This window comes from Heterodontus francisci, chromosome 4, assembly GCF_036365525.1.
Source record: "Heterodontus francisci isolate sHetFra1 chromosome 4, sHetFra1.hap1, whole genome shotgun sequence".
NCBI classification, from domain to species: Eukaryota; Metazoa; Chordata; class Chondrichthyes; order Heterodontiformes; family Heterodontidae; genus Heterodontus; species Heterodontus francisci.
In genome coordinates, this window is record NC_090374.1 from 158516107 (window position 1) to 158540522 (window position 24416).

Sequence of the window (24416 nt, forward strand, 5' to 3'; positions counted from 1 at the left end):
ATATGGGAAAATGGATGAAAGTCGACCCTCATTTGTTAAAGGCGAATTATGTTTGACAAATTAAATCAAGTTCTTTGAAGTAACGGGGAGTGTTGATGAAGGTAGTGTGGTTGACATGTTTATGGGCTTTCAAAAGGTGTTTGGCAAAGTAACAGATAATAAATTTGTGAGCAAAATGAAACCCATGGAATTAAAGGGACAGTGACAGCATGGATACAAAATGTTCTAAGGGACAGTAAGTAGATTATAGTGGTGAACAGTTGTTTTGCAGACTGGAGGGAAGTATACAGTGATATTCCAGGGGGTCAGTATCAGCACCACTGCTCTATTTGATATATATAAATGACCTGGACTTGTATACAGGGCATAATTTTGGAATTTTTAGGTGACAGAAATCTTGGAAATTTATTTTTAAAAATGAGGGATAATAAGACTTTAGCAGGACAGAGATTGGTAAAATGCACATACATGTGGTAGTTGAAAGTTAAGAGAAGTGTAAAGTAATACATTTTGGTAGGAAGAATGAGGAGAGGCAATGTAAACTAAATTATACAATTGTAGGTAGGGTGCAAGAACAGAGAGACCTGAGGGTATATGTAAACAAATCTTTGAAGGTGGGAAGACAAGTTGGTAAGGCTGGGTTTTTTTTAAGAAGCATATGGGATCCTTGAATTTATGAATAGAGGAGTAGAGTACTGCTGAACCTTCATAAAACAGAAGTTTAGGCCTCAGCTGGAATATTGTGTTCAATTATATAGGGCGGCGCAGTGGTTAGTCACAGCTCCAGGGACCCGGGTTCAATTCTGGGTACTGCCTGTGTGGAGTTTGCAAGTTCTCCCTGTGACCGTGTGGGTTTCCTCCGGGTGCTCCGGTTTCCTCCCACAGCCAAAAGACTTGCAGGTGATAGGTAAATTGGCCGTTGTAAATTGCCCCCAGTGTAGGTAGGTGGTAGGGAATATGGGATTACTGTTGGGTTAGTAGAAATGGGTGGTTGTTGGTCGGCACAGACTCGGTGGGCCAAAGGGCCTGTTTCAGTGCTGTATCTCTAAATAAATTATGGGCACTACACTTTAGGAAGCATGTCAAGGCATTAGAAAGGGTGCAGAAGAGATTCGCTAGAATGGTACCAGGGATGAGGGAATTCAGTTATACGGAGAGACTAGAGAAGCTCGGGTTATTCTCCTCAGAGCAGAGAAGGTTCAGGGGAGATTTGATAGAGGTGTTCAAAATCATGAACCGTTAAAGTAAAGAGGAACTGTTTCCAGTGACACGAGGATCGGTAACCAGAGGACATGGGTTTAAAAGAGCCAAAGGTAACATGAGGAAACTTTTTTTTTACACATTGAGTGAATACACTCCCTGAAAGGATGGTGGAGGCAGATTCAATAGTATCATTCGAAAAGGGATTGAAAGGAAAAAAAAAATAGAGCTGTAACCTGCAAGGCTATGGACCAGGTGCAGGAAGGTGGGATTAGATTGGGTGGCTAGATTTTTCGGCCGGCGCAGACGCAATGGGCTGAATGGCCTCCTTCTGTGCTGTAAATTTTCTATGGCTATGGGAAAAGAACGGGTTTGGGGTTAAATTAAATAGCTCTACTAAAGAGCTGGCACAGGCACGATGGGCTAAATAGCCTGCTGTGCAGTTTCATTCTATGAACTCCTTCATGTGAGTTTCACTCTATTTCAAACTGCTGATGTCCTAAATTACTGATGTGCTGTTTTGTGCAATTACCTGCCACACACGCACAGCACTGTCTTGATAACTTACCTAGGGACACTTGTGATATGGCATCTAGTGTGCTAACAGGGTTATTTGAGAGGGAAATGTTAATGTTTTTTTGGGGCAGGGGATGGCGGGGGATGAAATACAAACTACATTATTTTACTTGTTTTATTCTCTGAATTATTCTTTAAAAAGGGGATTGATGACCTCACTGGGGAACCTCTGAGTCAGCGTAATGATGACAAGCCAGAAACTGTGACTTCAAGGCTCCGGGCATATGAAAAACTAACTCAGCCAGTTTTGGAATACTATCAGTAAGTGGTGAAATGGGTTTTAAAACAGTGGATAGTGGAAAGCTCAACTCCTTGAATTATGCCTCTTGGATGTTCATGAGACATTGGTCTCTATTCAGAAATATAGCCCAGCTGACTTTGCTCTCCTATTTGAAAGGGTTGTGTAGTTAATAAGCAGCATACTTGTCGAAAAAGTCAGCCTCAGATTTTCAGGTACCAAGCACAGGCTTGATTTTTATACAAGTTAGTTTAATGAAAGCAATTTTAAATAAAGGATATGTAAATTAGGCAGCTTTTCACTGGAAAACAGAAGGTTGAGAGGTGATATGATTGCTGTGTTCAGGATTCTGATGATGTAGATCATGACGAGCAATATCACCTTGTCCAGAACAGTAGAACCAAGAATGTGATCTGTGCTTGAAGTTAATTCAAAACTAATCTGTGGAAACAATATTTCAGGGAGCGAGTGGTCAATCTCTGGAACAGGCTCCCTAGGGATACAGGGGATACCGTTGGTATTGATTCATTCAAATAACAATTTGATTTTATTTCAGAAAATAACATTTAGGGATTCTGAGAGTGTAATTTGATACTTGACATGTGGAAAGTGGAACATGTGACTTTGGACCCATGTTCCCACAGTTCCCCACCACTGGGGTTTTCTTCCTGTTATGTCTGGGTCTGTTGTAGACTAATTGATAGAGATTGATTACTATGATTAGTCATCGTCTCCATTATCATTGTATCAGGTGACTAACAGGATGGCAGAAGGCAAACTAGATGGATTTTGGTCTTTTTGTTTGTCTAACAGTTGATGCTCGAATAGAGGGTCTATTTTGTCTTCTATAAATGAAAGATAATTTTTGTGCTTTTTATAGAAATAAAGGCATTTTAGAAGTCTTCTCGGGAACAGAAACCAACAGGATTTGGCCTCATGTGCATGCTTTCCTCGCCAAGAAACTCCCAGCACTCTGTTAAATCAAAGAGTGTAACAGCAAGACGATAGCAAGAAAACTTTCCATCAAATGCCATCTTGGCTGATCACATGGCCATCACCAGAGGGGAGAAAACTGACTTGGTCTTTTGATTGGAGTCTTAAAAACATTGGTATGGATTTTTTAAAAGAGCATTTCTCAGAAGTGCAGTTTTTAAAAAATAACTTAAAGTTGTTCAAGACTGACTGGAGTAAACCAGCAAAACTATCTTAATCTTAACTAGAATTGAGAGAACTGGTTTGTTTACACAGCAGATAATTTGTTATACTATCAATAATTATTTCACACACTGACCAATACTTGACACTAATTAAGATACAGATGGAAGGGTATGCTACAAATGGTTAACTACAAAACATTTGATTTGACATTTTTCCAAACAAAAAGAGAAAAATTGTACATATTGTTATATTGTTACCCTGGAATCAGCTGATTGAAACACAAGACAACTGAGTTGAGCCCTTCAATAATTGACCAGTCCATCTATTTGTCTGACTTGGTATGTATGAAATTTATAAACTGAAACTTGGCAAAGAATGGCACATATAGTTCTTGGTCTTTCAGAAGTATCCTCAAACATGTCTCATACCATGGCTCCCTTTGGAGACTGGCTGTGCTGTACTTGTGGAATTGTACTGAGACACTTTCTGCCACTGATCTCATCAGAGCAGCCAAGGGGTAAAGGAGACTGATTTGAGGGTCTTGCGCACAGGCAATAAAATTGACTTTTTAAAAGAAAAAATGTCAATATTCTGGTTCACAATTATTTCTATGAATGAATAATTGGAACGAAATAGTACTACCTAGTGTTCCTCTTTAAGCCAGTACAGCGTAGTAATAAATATGGAAAATGCTGGAAATACTCAGCAGGTCAGACAGCATCTGTGGAGAGAGAAACAGAGTTAATACTTCAGGTTGACGATCTTTTGTGAGAATTAGAGATTTAACTGGTTCTAAGCAAGTACAGAGGCAAGGAATGGGTTGAAGAGGAAAAGAACAGAAGGGATGGCCTGTGATAGAATAGAAAGCAGCAGTGATTAAGTGACAAAAGGATGATGGTGCAAGACAAAAGGGAGTGGTGATGAAACAGTAAAAGAAACAAAAGGTGAGTCTAGAGGAGCAGAAAATTACAAAAGCAGAATTATTACCAGCAACTGCAGTCTGAATAAATGATAACAGTGGTTATGATCTGAAATTGTTGAACTCAATATTGAGTCCGGAGGGCTGTAAAAGTCTCTAATGGAAAGATGAAGTGCTCTTCTTTAAGCTTCCGTTGAGCTTGATTGGAACAGTGTAGGAGGCTGAGGTCAGTGAGGGAATGGGGCGGAGAATTAAAATGATAGATAACTGGAAACTTTCGGGGTTATGCTTGTGGACTGAATGGAGGTGTTCTGCAAAGCGGTTACCCAATCTGCATTTGGTCTCTCCACTGTTGAGGGGGCTGCATCGTGAGTAGCTAATACAGTATAGTAAATTGTAAGAAGTGCAAGTAAATCACTATTTCACCTGGAAGGAGTGTTTGAGGCCCTGGACAATGAGATGGGTAGAGGACAAGTGTTGCATCTCCTCTACTTGCATGGGAAGGTGCCATGAGGTGGGAAGGGGGAAACGTTGACTCCTTCTTTCCCACAGATGCTGCCTGACCGGCTGAGTATTTCCAGCATTTTATTTTTATTTCAGATTTCCAATATAGTGTTTTGCTTGAGTACAATGTGATGCTCAATATCAAGTGCATGAGGTGTTTCAAGAAGCTGCGTCACATCTTAAAATTAAGTGGAGAAAGCAGCATGATCAGGTGCATTTTACTTTCCAGCATTCCTGGACAATTAGAGCTAAATATACACAATATGTATGGAAATGGTAGTTCGGAGGAAAAAGATTGTTAAAAATCTGAGGTTTTAGATAAAGGCAAGTGGCTAATCTTGTTGGGTATAACGATCAATTTTCATGGGAAGAATTGGTGAGAGCTATTATTATTGTTAAGTCATACTAACTGCCAAGCTAAAGCCTTAGGCTGACGCCTCACCAACTTTTTACTGCTAAGGAGGGCAGCATGTAAACAGCCTTCTCCAGCCAGCTTACACACTTGCAACATTTCAGTCAAGGTGATAATCCAGCAACCAAACTAGATTGCATCGGTTTGCTCCCAAGCATTGAGTAACCTGATACTTCCTGCCTTCTACTGCTGCAGGAACCTGAAAGCAATGGAAAGGTTTTTGCCAAACACAATGGGCATGAGGCCCTTTGTTCTAAACGTCAAAATGGAACGTCACTTCTTGAACTGAGAGTCTGATGGTCTATGGCTCTGATACTGCCTCCTGTTGTATTCTGATCCTCTGCTAATGTAAGCAAGCACAGTGATGTTTACAATTGTCTGCTTTTTGAGTGGATGTTCCAGGAGCATCTGTACTGAACATGAATAACTACCCATGTATTCAGAGGCTGCTACCTCGATTGTGGACTGCAGAACATTTCTGTACTTTTATTTTGGAAATTTGAAAGGATTCTGTATGTGATTTGTGATGTATACTTTTTAACCTAAAGAGGTATTTTATATTGCTTATAACTAAGAGCACAATTTACAACACACTTAAAATGGCAAAATTGCTGCTATCTATAGGCTTACTGTTGGTCTATTTCTGCAGTTCAACAACAGAACAGAAGTAGGCCATTCAGCCACTTGAGCCTGATCCACTATTCAATTCGATGATTATTGATCTGTAATTCAACTCCATTTATTCACCCAATATCCCTTGATAGCCTCACTCAACAAAAATCTGTCAGTCTTGGTCTTAAATTATAATTGGTCCAACATCCACAGAGTTTTGGGAGAAGAGCATTGCAGATTTCTTTTATCCCCTGTGTGAAAGTGTGTTTTCTTGATTTCATTCCCGGATGGATTGGCTCCAACTTCAAGTTCACGTGCTTTCGTTCTGGATTTCCCCCATCAGAAGAAATAATTTCACTATCTACCCTATCTGTCAAATCCTTTTATCATCTGTAGTCTGCCAAAGTGTTCATCCACTTGTTTTGCACTGTAAAACATTTCTTATTGTGTGTGTTTCTCTCTCTCTCTCTGTCCCTGTGTGCAACTTTCCTTTGTGGAGAATCTTCATTGGCAGTTCATTTGACTTTAGATGTTCATGAGTGCTATTCCAATTAATTCTTTTTGCAAGAGAGTAAAACATAGGCTAAAAACTGAAAGAGGCATAATTGAGAGGGAAATTAATATTTTTAAACATTCCTAAAGTAGGAGGAATCTTGGACTTTACTGGTTAGATATGCCAACACTTGTTTTCAAACTTCATATAAATGATTTTAAAATGGAATAAATGAAAAATTCCTGTCAGACTAAACCATTTGTGAATGTCCTCTATCAAGCTATGACAAATGTATTATGTGCAATTAACAAATCAGAAATGCAAAAAGGCATATCTGGACTGGACAAAAATTATTTTGGTCTCTTTTGTGTACATGTTTCACATCCAGCTACAGTGTTTTATTGTTGGTCGAATATCGGTTAGTAATTTAGTATCTGAGGACTGAGGCAGATAATGGTACCTAATTCAATCAGGATTTATTTCTACACTACGTGAATCCAGTGGAGCACGGTTGTAACATACCTTGGAGGATTGGAAGACCACCTGAAGTGTGGATACTACTTTGAGCAGACTCTGAAGGAATGCAATTTGAGTTTTAGATGGTTAATTAAAGGGCAGTAGTGGTTGGAAAGTCAAAAAAAGAAAAGTGGCAAGTACTAAGGAGAATGTTGGCTACAGTTTAAATTAATTCTGGCCAAATGAGAGGATAAGACCAACAATGTAAATGTGGCGAAGTAGGAATTTAAAGAATAATATTGGGGATATGCAGAAAGTTTTTTTTTAAAAAAAGTAAACCAATAGGCAACAGGATTGGTTAAAAATAAAAAAAGAGGAGCAAAAGCAGATGAAAAGGAAGTTATTCAATTGTTGTGAGCATCTTGAGTTTAAGTACAAAGGAAAATTTTAAATGAACAATGATTTTTGCCAAGTAATTATATTCAATTAACAGAGGACTCCGTTTTATTCTGTAACGCCCCCACCTCAATAAATTTTGTGCTCTGTACGACTTTGAGCTCCTCTTCTGTCGTCTTCGCCTCCGGGCTCACTTCTTTGACCAGGAGTCATCCTCCTGAACAGCTGACCTTTTCACCCACCTCCAGTATTCTCCATCCCCTGGACCTTTCCCTCTGGCCTGTTGCCCACTCTTGATCTTTTCATTGAGAACTGTCAGCGTGACATCGACCATTTCAATTACTCTGCTCCCCTTGCTCACTCTAATCTGTCTCCCTCTGAACTTGCTGCAGTCCATTCTTTCAGGTCGAACCCCAATATTGTGATCAAACCTGCTGACAAGGGAGGTGCTGTTGTTGTCTAGCGTACCGACCTCTACCTTGCAGAGGCTGTGTGCCAACTCTCAGACTTTTCCTACCTCCCCCGGACCATGATCCCACCACTGAACATCAAGTCGCTGTCTCCAGGGTTGCCACTGATCTCATCTCCTCCAGAGATCTTCCCTCTACAGTTTCCAACCTCATGGTCCTGCAAACCTGGACAGCCCGCTTCTACCTCCTTCCCAAAATCCACAAACAGGACTGTCCTGTTAGATCCATTGCTTCAGCCTCTTCCTGCTTACTGAACTTATTGCTTCCTATATTGAATCTATCTGTTCTCCCCTGGTCCAGTCTCTTCCCAACTACATCAGTGACTCATCTGACGCCCTATGTCATTTTGACAATTTCCAGTTTTCTGGCCCTAACCACCACCTCTTCACTATGGATGTCCAATCTCTCTACACCTCCATCTCCCACCAGGACCATCTAAGGGCTCTCCGCTTCTTCCTTGAACAGAGGCCCAACCAGTCCCCATCCACACCACCCCTGCTCCGCCTTGCTGTACTTGTTCTTACATTGAAAACTTCTCCTTCAACTCCACTCACTGCAAATAAAAGGTGTTGCTATGGGTACCCACATTGGTCTTAGTTATGCCTGTCTTTTTGTGGGATATGTCGAACATTCCTTGTTCCAGTCCTACTCAGGCCCCCTCCCTTACCTCTTTTTCCGGTACATTGACTGTGTCGGTGCCGCTTCCTGCTCTCGCCCTGAACTGGAAAACATTTATCAAACTCGCTTCCAATTTCCACCCTTCTCTCATCTTTACATGCTCTTAACTCTAGCACTTCCCTTCCTCGAATTCTCTGTCTCCATCTCTGGGGATAGGCTGTTCACTAATATTCATTATAAGCCCACTGACTGCCATGGCTACCTTGACTACACTTCCTCACACCCTGTTTCCTGTAAGAACTCCATCCCATTCTCCCAGTTTCTCCATTTCCAACGCATCAGTTCTGATGATGCAACCTTCCATAACAGCGCTTCTGACATATCTTCCTTTTTCCTCAACTGAGGATTTCCCCCCGCAACTGTGGTTGACAGGGCTCTCAACCATGTCCGACCCATTTCCTGGACTTCTACCCTGACCCCTTCCCCTCCCTCCCAGAACTGCGACAGGGTTCCCCTTGTCCTCACTTTCCACCGCACCAGCCTACACATCCAAAGGATCATCCTCTGCCATTTCTGCCACCTCCAGCGTGATGCCACCACAAAACACATCTTCCTTACCCCCCATCCCCCACCACTGTCTGCATTCTGAAGGGATTGCTGCCTCCGTGGCACCTGGTCCACTCCCCCATCATCCCTGACACCTTGTCCCCTTCCCATGCAATCGCAGGAGATGTAATACCTGCTCCTTTACCTCCTCTCTCCTCACCATCCAAGGCCCCAAACACTCCTTCCAGGTGCAGCAGCGATTTACCTGTACTTCCTTCAATTTAGTATACTGTATTCGCTGCTCACAATGTGGTCGCCTTTACATCGTGAAGATCAAACATAGATTGGGTGACTGCTTTGCGGAACACCTCCGCTCAGTCCGAAAGCATGACCCCGAGTTTCCAGTTACTTGCCATTTCAACACATCACTCTGCTCCCATGCCTGCATTTCTGTCCTTGGTCTGCTGCAGTGTTCCGCGAACATCAACATGTGCTCGAGGAGCAGCACTTCATCTTTCGATTAGGCACTCTACAGCCTTGTGGACTCAACATTGAGTTCAACAATTTCAGAGCATGACTGACTTTTTTATGTCTATTATTTTTTTTCAACCTTGTGCCTGTTTTTCATGTGCTTTTGGACAGAGCTGCTCATTATTCTGCCGTTAACACTTTCTCTGAATTAATGCTTTGTCTTTCACCATAACCATTAATGCGCTCTTTGCTTTTGTCCCATGACATCTGTAGCAGCAGCTTTCTGGCCATTTTTATGAATCATATTTTAAATCCAAAACCCCAATAAAGAACTGTACTGTTTGGCAAGCTTGTGACAATGGCTTAGGGAATAGGATTGACTGGCAGGAGTTTCGAGCCAGGCTAACCTGACTAAGGTGCATTCATATGCAAACAGACAATTCACACTGACAGGCTGGGTGAAAGGGAACCCAGGCCAATTGACGTCATCACCATCTAACATGATTACTGGGAACAATACCCCAAGAGGTAACTCAATAAAGCACAGTCACAACTCCGTCCCAACTGAAACTGGTGGAAGGCAGGAAGATGGCTGGGCCATTGTCTTCCAGGAGATAAGCCAGTTAAGCAAGATCGGTTTGAGATTGAAACCCATTACCTGCTAATGGGGGGGCCGTCAACTCAGGCAACGGCAGACATTCAGTAATCAGCACTCATTGTCTCTCCAGGTGCCAGGCCTGGGAGCGAGAAAACAAACTATAATTTTTCACAAAGATTTCAAAGGTTATGAGTATTGCTGGGAGAAAAGGTGATGGATTTTGGATATATATGGAGCCGATTGGCAACGGTGCTGGCTTTTCTCTCTTCTCCTTTAGCATCAATCTACAGCGAGTCTCCTGAGTGGGGCTCGGCTCGGCTCGATTCAATGGAACACTGCCAGAAGCTGAGCGCTGCTCTTCATCCCTCATCAATGGACCTCAACTCTAACTGGAACTTGGATACTGCGTCGGCGGTATGGAACCAGGAGCGAGACGCACAGGAAGAAGCTGCAAGCAAGCAACGGTCAATCGGGGTGAGCATATTGCCTGCGCCTATACATCCACAAGACCACTTAACTGTGTGAGGGGGTGATTATAAGTCCCAAGCAAACCTTAGATGGGTTTAGTACTGGGGGTCCTGTGTTAGTTTATTTCATGGGAGGGTCCTTTTATTAGGCTGTGGTAATTTAGCATGGTAGAGCTAGTTGAACAAGCCGGAATTGTACTGTTTTGTACTGTTCGAGTGTTATTGTTAATCTTATTAAAAACAATATAGTTGAGCCCAAAAAACGTAGGTCCGAGTCTGATCTGCCCATATAATCCCTATCGTCTAGAACTTGTAGTAAGAGGTGTGTTTTCGGTACACTGGAGGAAACCACTTACACGTCATTGTTATTTAATCTCTCCTGCCCTCTCACACACCTTTCCTTTTGTTCTCTTCCTCACAATTCAGTATCAGGCTGTGGGTATTGCTGGAAATTGTCCATGCCTAGTTACCCTGAAGGTGGTGGTCGTGGTGGTGGGCCTCTTTCTTGAACTGTTGCAGTCCATTTGATGATGGTACTGCCACAGTGATGTTAGGTAGGAAGTTCCAGGATTTTGACCCAGTGACGAAGGAATGGTCAAGGTGGTATGTGACTTTGGAGTGACTGTATTTCCATGTGCCTGCCGTTCTTCTGCTTCCAGGTGGTTAAGGTTGCAGGTTTGGGAGGTGCTGACAAAAGAAATCTTGGTGAGTCACTGCACTACATCCTGTGGATAGTAAATATTGCAGTTATGGTGTGCCAATGGTGGAAGGATAGATGTTTTAAGCTAGTGGCTGAGGAGCCGAAACATGTATCTACTGTTTTTCCTTTTGTTCTGCTTCATAGCTGTACAATGCTGCCTTGTGTTGACAGTGTTCCTTTTACTCCCATCCTTTTGTTGATGCTTTTCTTTAACCTTATACCAGCACTCCTGCTTTTCAATCTCCAGTTGAACCACTTCTAATTAGAGCAGATGGGCCTTATCCTTCCTTCCCTGCTCAAATTCATTCTTCCTTTTGTTTAGCTATTTCAAGCCCAATCCTCTTCAACTCTCTGAATCCACTGGACAATCTCCACCAGCGCCTTAACTAATACTCAGCATTTTCAATGGCTCGTGGCTAAAGCCCCTCCAAGCTTAAACCAATTGGTTGGCTGCTCCAAGTTGTCTACTCAGGGACTTAATCACATCACCGTTCCCTATCTTCTACATCTGATCCTGGAGACTTAACTCTTATTTTCTCTATTACCTTTTTCACTTCCATTAAATCCAATAAGTTCCTCCCCTTGATTCATTTTTAGTTTCACTTTTGTCACTGGTATTCTACAATGAAAATGGATACAAATTACTAATTTAATAAAATCTTAAATTAAATTGGTCTATTACAGAACACCATCTTTAATGGGCCCACAACTCGTCTTAATTATCAAACATTTTACTATTTGTCCTTTTGGCAGCTCTGAATTTTTGTATCCCTGTTTTTTTTTCTTCTGGTACACTGGATTACCACTCTTGGCATTTGTGCAAGTCACTGCTGTTACAAGGTTTCCATATTTTTTGTTAAAAATTGAGAATCTATATTTGAAAAACTGAAAAGGATTTCATGGACATTGAAGCATCTGGAGATTGCTGAACTTTGTGGGTGCTTTTTTTTTTAAAAAGGAAGGTGAACAAAAGGTTGATTAGTAAACAAGTACTGGAAAGCATGTGATTTAAAGTAAACATAGTGGGGGGTGGGGGGGGGGGGGTTTGTTGTGACAAGGCAGGATTTATGATTATCATAGGACTTGCCTGGAAACAAAGCTGGTTTCATTTTGAACTGTTAAAAGCCAGCTGGGTTTTGGACTAAGAGGCAGTTGGAGTTTATGGACCAGCCAGGAGATCAAAAGAAAATCCAGACAATTGTTACTTCTCTTTGAAGAATCCCTGCTGTTGAAAAGAAAAATCCTGTATCAAGTTGTACTGTTGCCTCCTGTATTTTGAAGAAATCTGGAATGTTTGCAGAAACCTTGCATCTTTAAAAGAACTGTGCATTGAATGCATGATAAAGGCCTGCTACCCGTCCCGAACCAGACAGGACCCAACATGTTGGGTTGGGTTCGGGTTGGGTCGCACCTCCGGGTCCGGCTTTTGGGGTCGGGTCGGACAGACAGAGCAAGAAGTGTTAAAAGTAAAAAAAAAAAACCTACCTGAGCTGGGAGTCCAGGATGGCAAAGAGGGAATCTGAGTCTGTGCAGTGAGCGTCTGACGTTATCACGCTCATGCTGCAACTTCGGAGTCGGAAGGTAGGTAAAGTGAACATTCCGGTAGTCGGCTCGGGTTGGGTTTTTGTTCGTGAGCTGAGCAGGCCTTTAATGTATGAGAACGGAAACCTTTGTTGCTGCACACCTGCTGTAAGACCTATGTGAAGCCTTCTGTGGTTGAATTTCTTTTAACACCTACCCAAACAGACTGTTCATCAACATCAGCTGGAAAGATTCCGAATGGCAGCCACCTATTCGACACTTCACCAAAACAAAGGACTTCCATCTTTTATAGTCAGTTTTTTTATTCCTTCTATTTCTTTGTAACAGCTGGAAACAAAAATCCATTTTTTTCCTGGTTAACCGGTTTTGTATGCAAGTGTGTGTCAGGGCTAGGATAAAAAATAAGGGACTTTATTTATTTATTGATACAGCACTGAAACAGGCTCTTCGACCCACCGAGTCTGTGCTGACCAACAACCACCCACTTATACTAACCCTACAGTAATCCCATATTCCCTACACTAGGGGCAATTTATAATCGCCAATTTACCTATCAATCTGCAAGTCTTTGGCTGTGGGAGGAAACCGGAGCACCCGGCGAAAACCCACGCGGTCACAGGCAGTACCCAGAATTGAACCTGGGTCCCTGGAGCTGCGAGGCTGCGATGCTAACTACTGCGCATATATATTTACTTCATTATTGGTTAAGACTTGGTTTATAATGAAGATAATTTTTCAGGGGACAAATAGAGTATCTGACTGGCTGTTTTGATAAGTGGGAAAATTTGACACATTGTGACCTGTGGAGAAGTGGGACTGAATTAACAGTGCACTCCTCCCATCTCAGTCGTAACACTTCCTTTAGTTTTACACTTAGTCTCATCACATGTGGTGACCATGGTTGACTGCATGAGTAGAACTTGTGTTTTTGGGGTTCTGTATGTGTCTTGTATTGTAGTAAATACTTAGAATACTGCCAAATGTTTTTCTGTAGATTTCAGTTAGTTGTTTAGACCAGTTTTAACATTCAGCTTGTGGCTTATTCAATTGCCTAGAGTTGGATGGTATCTCAATATTGATAAGTAGCTCTTTGATCCAGCCTGGGCACTCTTTCTAATGATTCAGGTCATGGTTTCAAGCTCTACTTAAGAGACTGACCACACAATCTAGGCATGCAGTAGAGTGCATGTTGTGTTGTCAGAGGTGCCATTTAGGAATTCAAAGAGGAAAAAAAAAATCCATCTAGTGCACCTTCTACAATCCTGATAGTCACATCCTACAACAATTAGAGTTGTTGACTTTTACATTTTCTATTGCTGGCTGTCAAAGGTTGCTTCATGTACTCAAGCAAAGTGCAGTCATGACCCTATATTAATGCGCCTTCAAGTTGAATTGTAATTTTGGTATTATGCCTGAAGATGGTCAAAAGCAGCTTCTGGTAGGTTAAGTAATAAAATAAATTAGGTCTTTCTCCAATGTACAATGTTATATAAAAAAAAATAGAATTTGCCAAAGAAATGTAAAATACAGCCATTTTATTAATTACAATTGTAATTGTCCAAGCAAACTTGACATTCAACTAGAACCAATTTAACTTTACTTTTGCTTGTTTTAATTCACTTTTATAAGCAAGTCTCAAGACTTTTAGCTGTGCAAAAGTGCAATTTGAAACAAAACCAAAAGGCGTTCCTCTATTATACATACACACTTTTTTTCCTGTTGATTACAAACCATTCAGAATTATTTTTAAAATCACATATACTGATGGCAAAACAAGAGTAAACAAACTGCATTTCTACCCAGTTCTATTACCTGAATAAAGATTTAGTTACCAAACCAAGTTCATGCATCCAAGGCTTTTCAGGCATTTGACACTTTCAAAATCTGAACTAGCACAGTGGGGATGAAGGGACCAACTAAACTATCTTCCTTATTTTAATACCAATTGTTAACCAAATTTCTTTTTAAAGCACACTAAATAAATCAGTGCAAAAACAAAATGGCTACACAGCACTGTCAAAAGTGCACATTTTATTGTCCACTTGTACAGATTTGTATGTAGAGTCTTGGCAAAAAATGATTTAGCCACAAGCAGGTACAATACTGATTAAATTGACCAATACAAGGATTGAGAAAAGCATCCAAAAATAAAGAATTAGACTGGATTGAGTTCTGATGAAAGGTCTTGACCTGAAATGTTAACTGTTTCTCTGTCCACACTCACTATCTGACCTGAGTATTTCCAGCATGTTCTGTTTATTTCGGATTGCCAGCAGCCACAGTATTTGGCTTTTGTGTTCGACTGGAGAGTTTGAAACACTCTCATGATGAAATTGAAGGCTGGCAGTTTATAATAAGGCTCGTTTTAGAACTGAATCTCAACTCCCACTCATTCTGGCATCAGCTCCTCATCTAAGTGGAGTACATGTCGTTGGATACGATATTGCACTGTACCAGCCTTAATACTCAATTAAGTTTAGTTTGTTCAGTCATTCTGCAAACCATCTTTTCACATTTATTCCTACTTCTCTCAGCAAGTGCTGGAACATTTATTTACAAGAGTACATCAGGTCAATGTGTTTTTCATAGAGTAAAACCTTCCACCTCAACATCACAGGCCACATATGAAAAACATACAAGCCCAGTTATAATTAAAAGGTTCATGATGGTTTACGGGTTAATTGGAAACTAATCAGTAAAATCTGAACCCTCAAAAATGCCATTAGGGTTACTCAGGTGCATCTGCTACTATATTCTAGACCCACTTGAAGATAGACAGCTAGTTTCACAGCAGTGCCAGTTTGAAAGTGCGCATGTACACTGACAGCAGAATCCTTAAATCCTTTGCTGCATCATCTACATACCACAACATCTGTCTCAGGACTTGCTCCACTGTAATTTGATCCTGAATGACACAAAAGATTGTTTTCCACTGAATGATGCACTTTTCCAGTGTACAGGTGTAAATTCTCTCTGCAGGCTGTCATACTGAAAGCAACTGAAATGACTCTACTGCTCTGCATACGCTCAGTCTACATTCAGCCTCCATTAATTCTAAAGTAACGACTGAAATAATATGTGCATTAAGAGGAACACTTGAGTTCTTTGCAAGTGCTTTGGAAGCAATACCATCCACCTGGTCAGCTTTTTAAATTTAGACGATAGTACATCTTTTTTGTAAGAGTAATACAGATGCAAAGCCACCACTACAAATGGCATTCTTTACCCAAAAACAGTATCTTGGGAGATTAGGAAACTTGGTGCAATTGAATTTGCCTTGAAGAGACAACACTTCCCCATTTTCCATCAATTTTGATTTGATTATTTTTAAATTTCTGAGCTTACCCAATTGTTTTGATCAACTTCCAGGTTTTTTTTTGGGGGGGGGGGGGTGGTGCAACAGATGACTGCGCAGTGTATTTTCCACTAACAGCAAAATGTTAGTATATGTGGGGAAATCTGTTTTATACTCAACAACTTTATTGCTAACATTATTAAAAAAAGGAATAAAAAGTAAACCATGTGGTGAAAATCAAAGACACCAATCCACATTCCTCCTACTCTAGATTTTATTAGTGAGGAACTTGATTTATATCTTAAGTAAATGTTTCTGACTGGGCTGCTCCTGCACCAGTTTTCAGGAACTTGCTACCAGGAGATGTCTGTACGAGTCCTAATCACCAGTGTAATGAAGGAGTGCAAAATCTGCACACCAGCATAATTCACTGTGCAATCCAACTGACCCTTAGCAAAACTAAACCAGAAGCTATTTTGGGCAGTGTAGGATGGGGAAGGAGAAGAGAAAAGGTGGTGACGAGCAAGCCCTCTTTCAAAACAGCCAGCAGCAGATGCTTGGAATGCATCCAAATCATACTAACAGCTGAGTTTCGATAAAACATGTCAACAAAACTTTGTTTTAAACAAACCTGACAAATAAAGTGCAGCATTCAAACAGGCAAGTTAACAGTTACATACAAAAATAGCAGGCTTTTCTTCTACTGTAGTGAAAATGTTTTATGCAGATATCTAATAGTGTTATTGCCAAACATTTAAGATATGTCCATTTTAGGTTCTTCATTTCTTTCTTCTTTGGCTTCTTTAGTATTGTAGATTCTTAAGCCCACATCAATACAGTGCTGCAAGTAGTGTTCAGCAACCTATCGTAGATAGAAATGCAATGAAACTCATTGACATTACAGTGAGAGTAAAGGACTAGAAAATGGTGGATAACTTGGACTAAGTAATTGCTATCTGGAATGCAACTTCGGCGGGTAGCAGGAGAGAATCAGTAATTTTACTCATTTCAAAGCTGAATTTCTTTCATTAGGTCCCACATATACTTGAATTTCTTTTACGTCAACGTAAGGAGAGATATAAAACAGACTGCCGGTTTGCTATTTGACATTGTTGTGCAGTCAAAATCCCCCTCCCTACCCAAACCTTGGGTTGGCTTGGTTCAGTGGTAGCACTTTCACTAGAGTCAGATGGCCATAGGTTCAAGTCTCATTCAGAATATAAACGGGGCTGTGTTGTCAAAAGGTGCCACTGACTGGATGAGAAGTTAAACAAAGTTGGGAGAGCTGTCCCACAGACTAGTCAAGCAACAGCCTGACAGTCATACTCACGGAATCATACCTGACAGACAATGGCCCAGACTCTGCCATCACCATCCCCGGGTATGTCCTGTTCAACCGGCAGGACAGACCCAGCAGAGGTGGCGGCACAGTAGTATACAGTAGGGAGAGAGTTGCCCTGGGAGTCCTCAACATCGACTCTGGACCCCATGAGGTCTCATGGCATCAGGTCAAACATAGGCAAGGAAACCTCCTGCTGATTACCACCAACTACCCTCCCTCAGAAGATGAGTCAGTACTCCTCCATATTGAACAGCACTTGGAGTAAGCACTGAGGGTGGCAAGGGCACAGAATGTACTCCGGGTGGGGGACCTCAATATCCATCACGAAGAGTGGCTTGGTAGCACCACTACTGACCAAGCTGGCAGAGTCCTAAAGGACATATCTGCTAGACTGGGTATGCAGCAGGTGGTGAGGGAACCAAGAGGGGAAAACATACTTGACCTCGTCCTCACCAATCTGCCTGCTGCAGATGCATCTGTCCATGACAGTATTGGTAGGAGTGACCACCGCACAGTCCTTGTGGAGACAAAGTCCCACCTTCACACTGAGGGCACCCTCCTTCGTGTTGTGTGGCACTACCACTGCGCTAAATGGGATAGATTTTGAACAAATCTAGCAATGCAAAACTGAGCATCCAGCAGCAGCAGAATTGTACTCAACCACAATCTGTAACCTCATGGCCCAGCCTATCCCCCACCCTACCATTACCATCAAGCCAGGAGACCAACCCTGGTTCAATGAAGAGTGCAGGAGAGCATGCCAGGAGCAGCACCAGGCATACCTTAAAATGAGGTGTCAACCTGGTGAAGCTACAACACAGGACTACTTGCATGCCGAACTGCGTAAGCAGCATGCGATAGACAGAGCTAAGCAATCCCATAACCAACGGATCAGATCTAAGCTCTGCAGTCCTGCCACATCCAGTCGTGAATGGTGGTGGGCAATGAAACAACTAACTGGAGGAGGTGGCTCCACAAATATCCCCATCCTCAAAGATAGGGAAGCCCAGCACATCAGTGCTAAAGATAAGGCTGAAGCATTTGCAACAATCTTCAGCCAGAAGTGCCGAGTTGATGATCCATCTCGGCCCCCTCCTGAAGTCCCCAGCATCACAGATGCCAGACTTCAGCCAATTCGATCCACTCCGCGTGATATCAAGAAATGACTGAAGGCACAGGATACTGCAAAGGCTATGGGCCCTGACAATATTCCAGCAATAGTATTGAAGACCTGTGCTCCAGAACTTGCTGCACCCCTAGCCAAGCTGTTCCAATACAGCTACAACACTGGCATCTACCCTGCAATGTGGGAAATTGCCCAGGAATGTCCTGTACACAAAAAGCAGGACAAGTCCAACCCGGCCAATTACCGCCCCATCAGCCTACTCTCAATCATCAGTAAAGTGATAGAAGGTGTCATCAACAGTGCCATCAAGCGGCACTTGCTTAGCAATAACCTGCTCAGTGATGCTCAGTTTGGGTTCTGCCAGGGCCACTCAGCTCCTGACCTCATTACAGCCTTGGTTCAAACATGGACAAAAGAGCTGAACTGAAGACGTGAGGTGAGAGTGACTGCCCTTGACATCAAGGCAGCATTCGATAGAGCATGGCATCAAAGAGCCCTAGCAAAACTGAGGTCAATGGGAATCAGGGAGAAAACCCTCCGCTGGTTGGGGTCATACCTAGCACAAAAGGAAGATGGTTGTGGTTGTTGCAGGTCAATCATCTGAGCTCCAGGAGTTCCTCAGGGTAGTGTCCTAGGCCCAACCATCTTCAGCTGCTTCATCAATGACCTTCCTTCAATCATAAGGTCAGAAGTGGGGATGTTTACTGATGAATGCACAATGTTCAGCACCATTCATGACTGCTCAGATACTGAAGCAGTCCGTGTAGAAATGTAGCAAGTAACATTCGCACCACACAAGTGCCGGGCAGTGACCATGTCCAACAAGAGAGAATCTAACCATCTCCCCTTGGCATTCAATGGCATTACCATCGCTGAATCCCCACTATCAACATCCTAGGGGCTACCATTGACCAGAAACTGAACTGGAGTAGCCATATAAATACCGTGGCTACAAGAGCAGGTCAGAGACTAGGAATCCTGAGGCGAGTAACTCATTTCCTGACTCCCCAAAGCCTGCCTACAAGGCACAAGTCAGGAGTGTGATGGAATACTCTCCACTTGCCTGGATGGGTGCAGCTCCAACAACACTCAAGAAGCTCGACACCATCCAAGACAAAGCAGCCCGCTTGATTGGCACCCCATCTACAAACATTCACTCCCTCCACCACCAACGCACAGTGGCAGCAGTGGGTACTATCTACAAGATGCACTGCAGCAACGCACCAAGGCTCCTTAGACGGTACCATCTACAAGATGCACTGCAGCAACGCACCAAGGCTCCTTAGACAGCACCTTCCAAACCCGCGACCACTACCACCTGGAAGGACAAGGGCAGCAAATGCATGGGAACACCACTACCTGCAAGTTCCCCTCCAAGTCACATACCATCCTGACTTGGAACTATATCGCCGTTCCTTCACTGCCGCTGGGTAAAAATCCTGGAACGCCCTTCCTAACAGCACTTTGGGAGTACCTACCCCACGTGGACTGCAGCAGTTCAAGAAGGCAGCTCACCACCACTTTCTCTAGGGCAATTAGAGATGGGAAATATTGGCCTGGCCAGGGACGCCCACATCCCATGAATGAATTTTTAAAAAGTGTGGTATAAAAAGATGCCATGGGACTATCTGAAGAGCAGGAGTCCTTCAGTTTCTTGTCTACCATTTATCCTTCAAGCAACAGTTTCAGAACAAAATTAACTGTTTGTGGGATCTTGTGCACAAATTGGCAGCTATATTTGCTTATGAACTGTGACGACACTTGAAAGGAAATTCATTACCTTTGAAGTGCTTTAGGACATCTTGAGGATGTGAAAGGCACTGGAGAAATGCTAGTTCCTTCTCTCCTTTCCACCTTCTGCCCCACGAATTGTACCAGAAATAAAGCAACTTAACTCTCCTCTGATTTTCTCTTGTTGGAAGGGTGTTGGGAAGCAAGGGTGCAGAATGAAGGGACAGCACCTCATTTCTACTTAATACCTTATCAGGCAACTTGAGATGAGATTCATCCACTGGGGGTATGATGGGGGAGATTCCTTTCCTTGAATAACCAAAAGCCAGCTTTTAAAATAAAAAAAGACAGGCTGGGGGCCAACCCCACTCTCGCCTTTGTGGGACACAGCACAGCACTTAGTGGGCAGGAGGCAAAATCAAATAAAAGACAACCTTTTCAAACTTGATCAGAAATTATAAGAGAGCACACAACTTAAAATGTACCTGAGGGTTCATGTTGCTAAGCACGTTCTGCAGAATGTGGACATCTTGCAACTTGAAACACTGTTTAAACTCCTAGAAGGCAGATACAAGTCATTATTAAAATTAAACTGCAGGACCGATAACTGTAATCCTAGTTTCAAGCAACTTGGGGAGGGAGGGGGGGTGGGCTGCAGGTTAAGGTAGTGAGGATGCTCAATGGAAGCACAGAATTACCCATGGCATTTCTTTCTTAGGTCTATTAAATTTTCCTGTTAAGAAATTATAGCCTCATGAAGTGCAGTGTGAGTGATAGACTTCTAGGAAGTAACACCATTCCCCCTGTGCACCAAAACAATGTTAATTGAGTGTGGTTAGTAACAGGGCTAACCAAATTAAATAGATTAACTTTCATGGGGTCCTCTCCAGGAATAATTGCTTTCCAGGTGGTAAAAATGGATGAACCCAAATGGCTGGTATAAGAACAGTAGATTCATCAGCCAAGAAAGGATAAAACTACATGGCAATAAGGAAGGCATGATAGAAATGAAGAACACAGACACAAGGTGGAAGGAGGCAGAGTCCGGAGAAGAAAATAAATGAGGAAGTTGAATAACAAAGTGTTAAGAGTAAAAAAGATGCACACAGCCTGGAACGCTTATTGTGAATGCTGTAACGCAATATCTGGTTTGCTGAATTCAGCAGTTATGCATGTTAATTCACTCGCAGAAGTAAACCACACATAGCTCATGAATATTAAATTTATTAGAAAAATGAGCTGCAGTGCAAACCTGCACCTGGATGGCTGAAAGAAATAGTACATTTTATCAAGTGCACGTACTTGCGGCAAAGATTCAAACACTTCCATGGGATGCAGACCACGAACATCTAGATGATTCAGGTGCTGAGCCACGTTATGCATTGTTACCGTCTCTGCAGTTTTAGCTTCCGCGAATTCTCGGACCCGTTGGATAAATGCTGCAAGTTCAGTGTTAAATGCTTCCATATAACTCTCTTCAGCTATCTTTATGGGGAGGAGGTGGGTGGTGAAAAACCGAGAAAAAAAAGTTATGAAAAGGTCACCTTTAGTCAAGCTGAATTAATTATTTTAGGTCCGTAGTGGGCTTGTTTCCACCCACACTTACAAGTATCACAGAAACAAGTTTGAGGTAGACATTGTTAGCTATTCTTCACTTAAAGATGCAAAAGAAGACTGAGCAGTGCTAACAGATTTAGTTTGCTTTAAGTAAAGAACTGGGGCAGATACAATAAATCAAACACGTTCCTTTTGTGGCATAAGCGATGATGGTTCTAAGCCAAAGTCAGTTCATTTGGCACATGAAGTGAACTCCTTCCAACAAACTATGTGCCATTCACATTGCCACAGACTCTGTTGGCATTAGTGCTGTGTAACCTCGACAACACTCTCCCCGTAACTTACTCATGATTCTCTACTGGGGAGGGGGAGAAAGTTGAACAACTAGTTGCTTCATGCCTCCAAAGGTTTTGGGGGTGCAAAGTTGCACTATAAATTAAAGCAAGCAGTGAGGCAGTGCTCCAGTTAAATAAAACATAATACCTAGATTGAATATTATGGTGAGAACCTCCATCATTTATGGAGTTCTAAAATAACAATTCTTTCTTTCCCCTTATTTTAGATCCTTACTTTTGCTTTCTCAAAAAACTGTCTGAAGCAACCACGAGGATCCTCCTGAAGGCTTCTGCCCAGTTCTATAATGAACTGCATAACAACAGCCTGGTGCGCTACCTGTTCCATTAGTGCTTGTTTCTGTAAATAAAACAAGGAGGTAGATTACAAAAGAGCTTAAGTGGGCAAGTTCTCCTTTGTTGGGGAGAGGGTGGGAAGTTGTACATCAAATCCCTTCAATCCTTTCTGACCCAAAGGACATGTATCACCAGACTAATGAACCTCCTGCATTTCATTGTGTAAAGACACAAACTGGCTTACCAATGACACTTCTATTATTCATCATTTTTAATTCTCTCCATTTATATAAAGAGTTTCTGTCCTTTGGAATAAAAACAGAAAATACTGGAAATACTCAGGTCAGGTAGCATCTGTGGAGAGAAAAAAAATTAATGTTTCAGGTCGAAGACCTTTCAAAAGAACTGGCAGAGGTTAGAAATGTTGACAAAGTAAAAAAGGGGGGGGGGGGGTGGGAAGGGAGAAAGCTGAACAAAAGGGAAGGTCTGTGATAGACTGAGGACAGGAGAGATTAAACGACGAAAGCTTTCATGGTGCAAGGCCAAGTCAAGAACCAAAAAAAAAAAAACTCATTTTCCTGATTAGGCACACTACAGCCTTCTGGACTCAACATTGAGTTCAATAATTTCAGAGCATGATTGGCCCTTTTTATTTTTTTAAATCATGTGCCTGCTTTAAACTTTGTTTTTCACGTTTGTGCTTTTGGACAGAGCTGTTCATTATTCTGTCATTAACACCCTCTCTGGACTAATGCTTTGTCTTTCACCACAACCATCAGCACTCCTTTTGCCTTCGTCCCATGACATCTTTGTCATTTAATCTCTCCTGCCCTCTGCCCCATCACACAACTTTCCCTTCTGTTCTCTCCTCCCCCACCTTTAAAACCTATTACGTTTCTAACCTTTGCCAGTTCTGATGAAAGGCCACAGACCTGAATGGTTAACTCTGCTTCTCTCTCCACAGATGCTGCCAGACCTGCTATTTCCAGCAATTTCTGTTTTTATTAAACAAACAAAAGAGGTGTCTGGATGAGGTGTAGATGGCAGGAGAGCAGCTGTCTGAACACAAATGAAAGAGATCAAGAAAGAAACAAGGGTGGGGGAGGGAAAACAAACCAGCAAAAAAAAAAAAAACACAAAAAAAGAAAAATGGGGCAAGAGGTTATGATCTAAAATTATTGAATTCAATGTTGAGTCCAGAAGGCTGTAATGTTCCCGGTCGGAAGACGAGGTGCTGTTCCTCAAGCTTGTGTTGAACTTCATTTCTCCTTTGGACCCCACTGTAACACACGCCATTCTGCAGTTAAGGAATCCTGCTTCCATTGGTGCTCATCTTAAACTGGCCATGAAGTATGCGAGAGGGGTTTAGGTTATTCTATTGTCAGGATGCCATTCCATTTAGCTGCAAGGTCCCATTTGTCTTCATCACCTATTACAGGGGACCTGGCTAGGTCAGCAAGTCAATATGTTCTGTTACTCTGGTGAAATATATCTAAATAAGCCCAATATTTACTGCTATTTGTACAGATAGGGTTTCTTTTTAACCCTACAGAACAACTCTGAATAGTTGGGCTTTAACGAGAACCTCATCCAAACATTCATCTCTACAATCCTTACCTTTGGCTCCCTGTACCTTACTGTATAGATTTCAAGGTCCTCTTCCCTTTTTTCCCCCCCAAGTTGTCCCAGGCCTTATACCAGCCGATATGGGAAATGTTGTGCAACCGTGTGACACACAGCATTCTTCTGACTCTAGTTTACTGCTTATTCCTCACTCCTTCTGCTCTACCAGCGCATGCTGATCTTTCACCCATTACACTGTAGCCCTTTGGAATTTACTTCCAAAAATGAGTTTTCCTGGCTAACTCGCTTCCTGCTTTCAACAGTTTTCACAAACAGCATCTTCTTGATGCTCTCACAAAACTTCCTTTTGTTCCTGCTCAGTATCTACTCCCCCATGCCCTCTGAACTGCTCAAGATGTTCTTTTAAGTGACAATTGCTTTACCAACGTGACATAGGCCAAGTCTATGAAAGAGCTAATCAATTGCTCTCATTCCCCTGCTCTTCCCCATTATCCTGCAAATGTTACATTTTGAAGTTAATATCCAATTCCCTTTTGAAAGTCACTGTTGAATCTGCTTTCAGCACCCTTTCAGGAAGTGCATTCCAGATCATAACTTTATGTGGAAAAACATTTCTCAACTCATGTGTGAAACTGAGTACCTGTGATAGCTAAGAAATGCTGGCAATGAATACATGGTATTTCTTGACCTGATCCATTACCAGATGAATTAAGCTGGTTTGAAATCTCAAAGACTGCATGCCTTTGTTCTCAACTATGCTTTTATTCCCTCAAAAC

General features: G+C 42.1%; 2 protein-coding genes across 2 annotated transcripts in view; one reads left to right on the forward strand and one right to left on the reverse strand.

Moving 5' to 3' along the window:
- The window catches only part of ak3 (adenylate kinase 3), a 30384-nt gene extending 24016 nt beyond the window's left edge, over positions 1-6368 (forward strand). The window contains exons 4-5 of the mRNA XM_068030462.1: positions 1919-2037; positions 2895-6368. Coding sequence (XP_067886563.1) covers positions 1919-2037; positions 2895-2994 — 219 coding nt within the window. The 3' untranslated portion in view covers positions 2995-6368. The remainder of the gene's footprint in view (positions 1-1918; positions 2038-2894) is intronic.
- Positions 6369-13870: 7502 nt separating this feature from the next.
- The window catches only part of LOC137369363 (hsp90 co-chaperone Cdc37-like 1), a 32156-nt gene continuing 21610 nt past the window's right edge, over positions 13871-24416 (reverse strand). Inside the window, exons 5-8 of the mRNA XM_068030461.1 lie at positions 21998-22120; positions 21173-21355; positions 20356-20427; positions 13871-16533 (exon numbers count right to left, since the gene is read on the reverse strand). Coding sequence (XP_067886562.1) covers positions 16426-16533; positions 20356-20427; positions 21173-21355; positions 21998-22120 — 486 coding nt within the window. The 3' untranslated portion in view covers positions 13871-16425. The remainder of the gene's footprint in view (positions 16534-20355; positions 20428-21172; positions 21356-21997; positions 22121-24416) is intronic.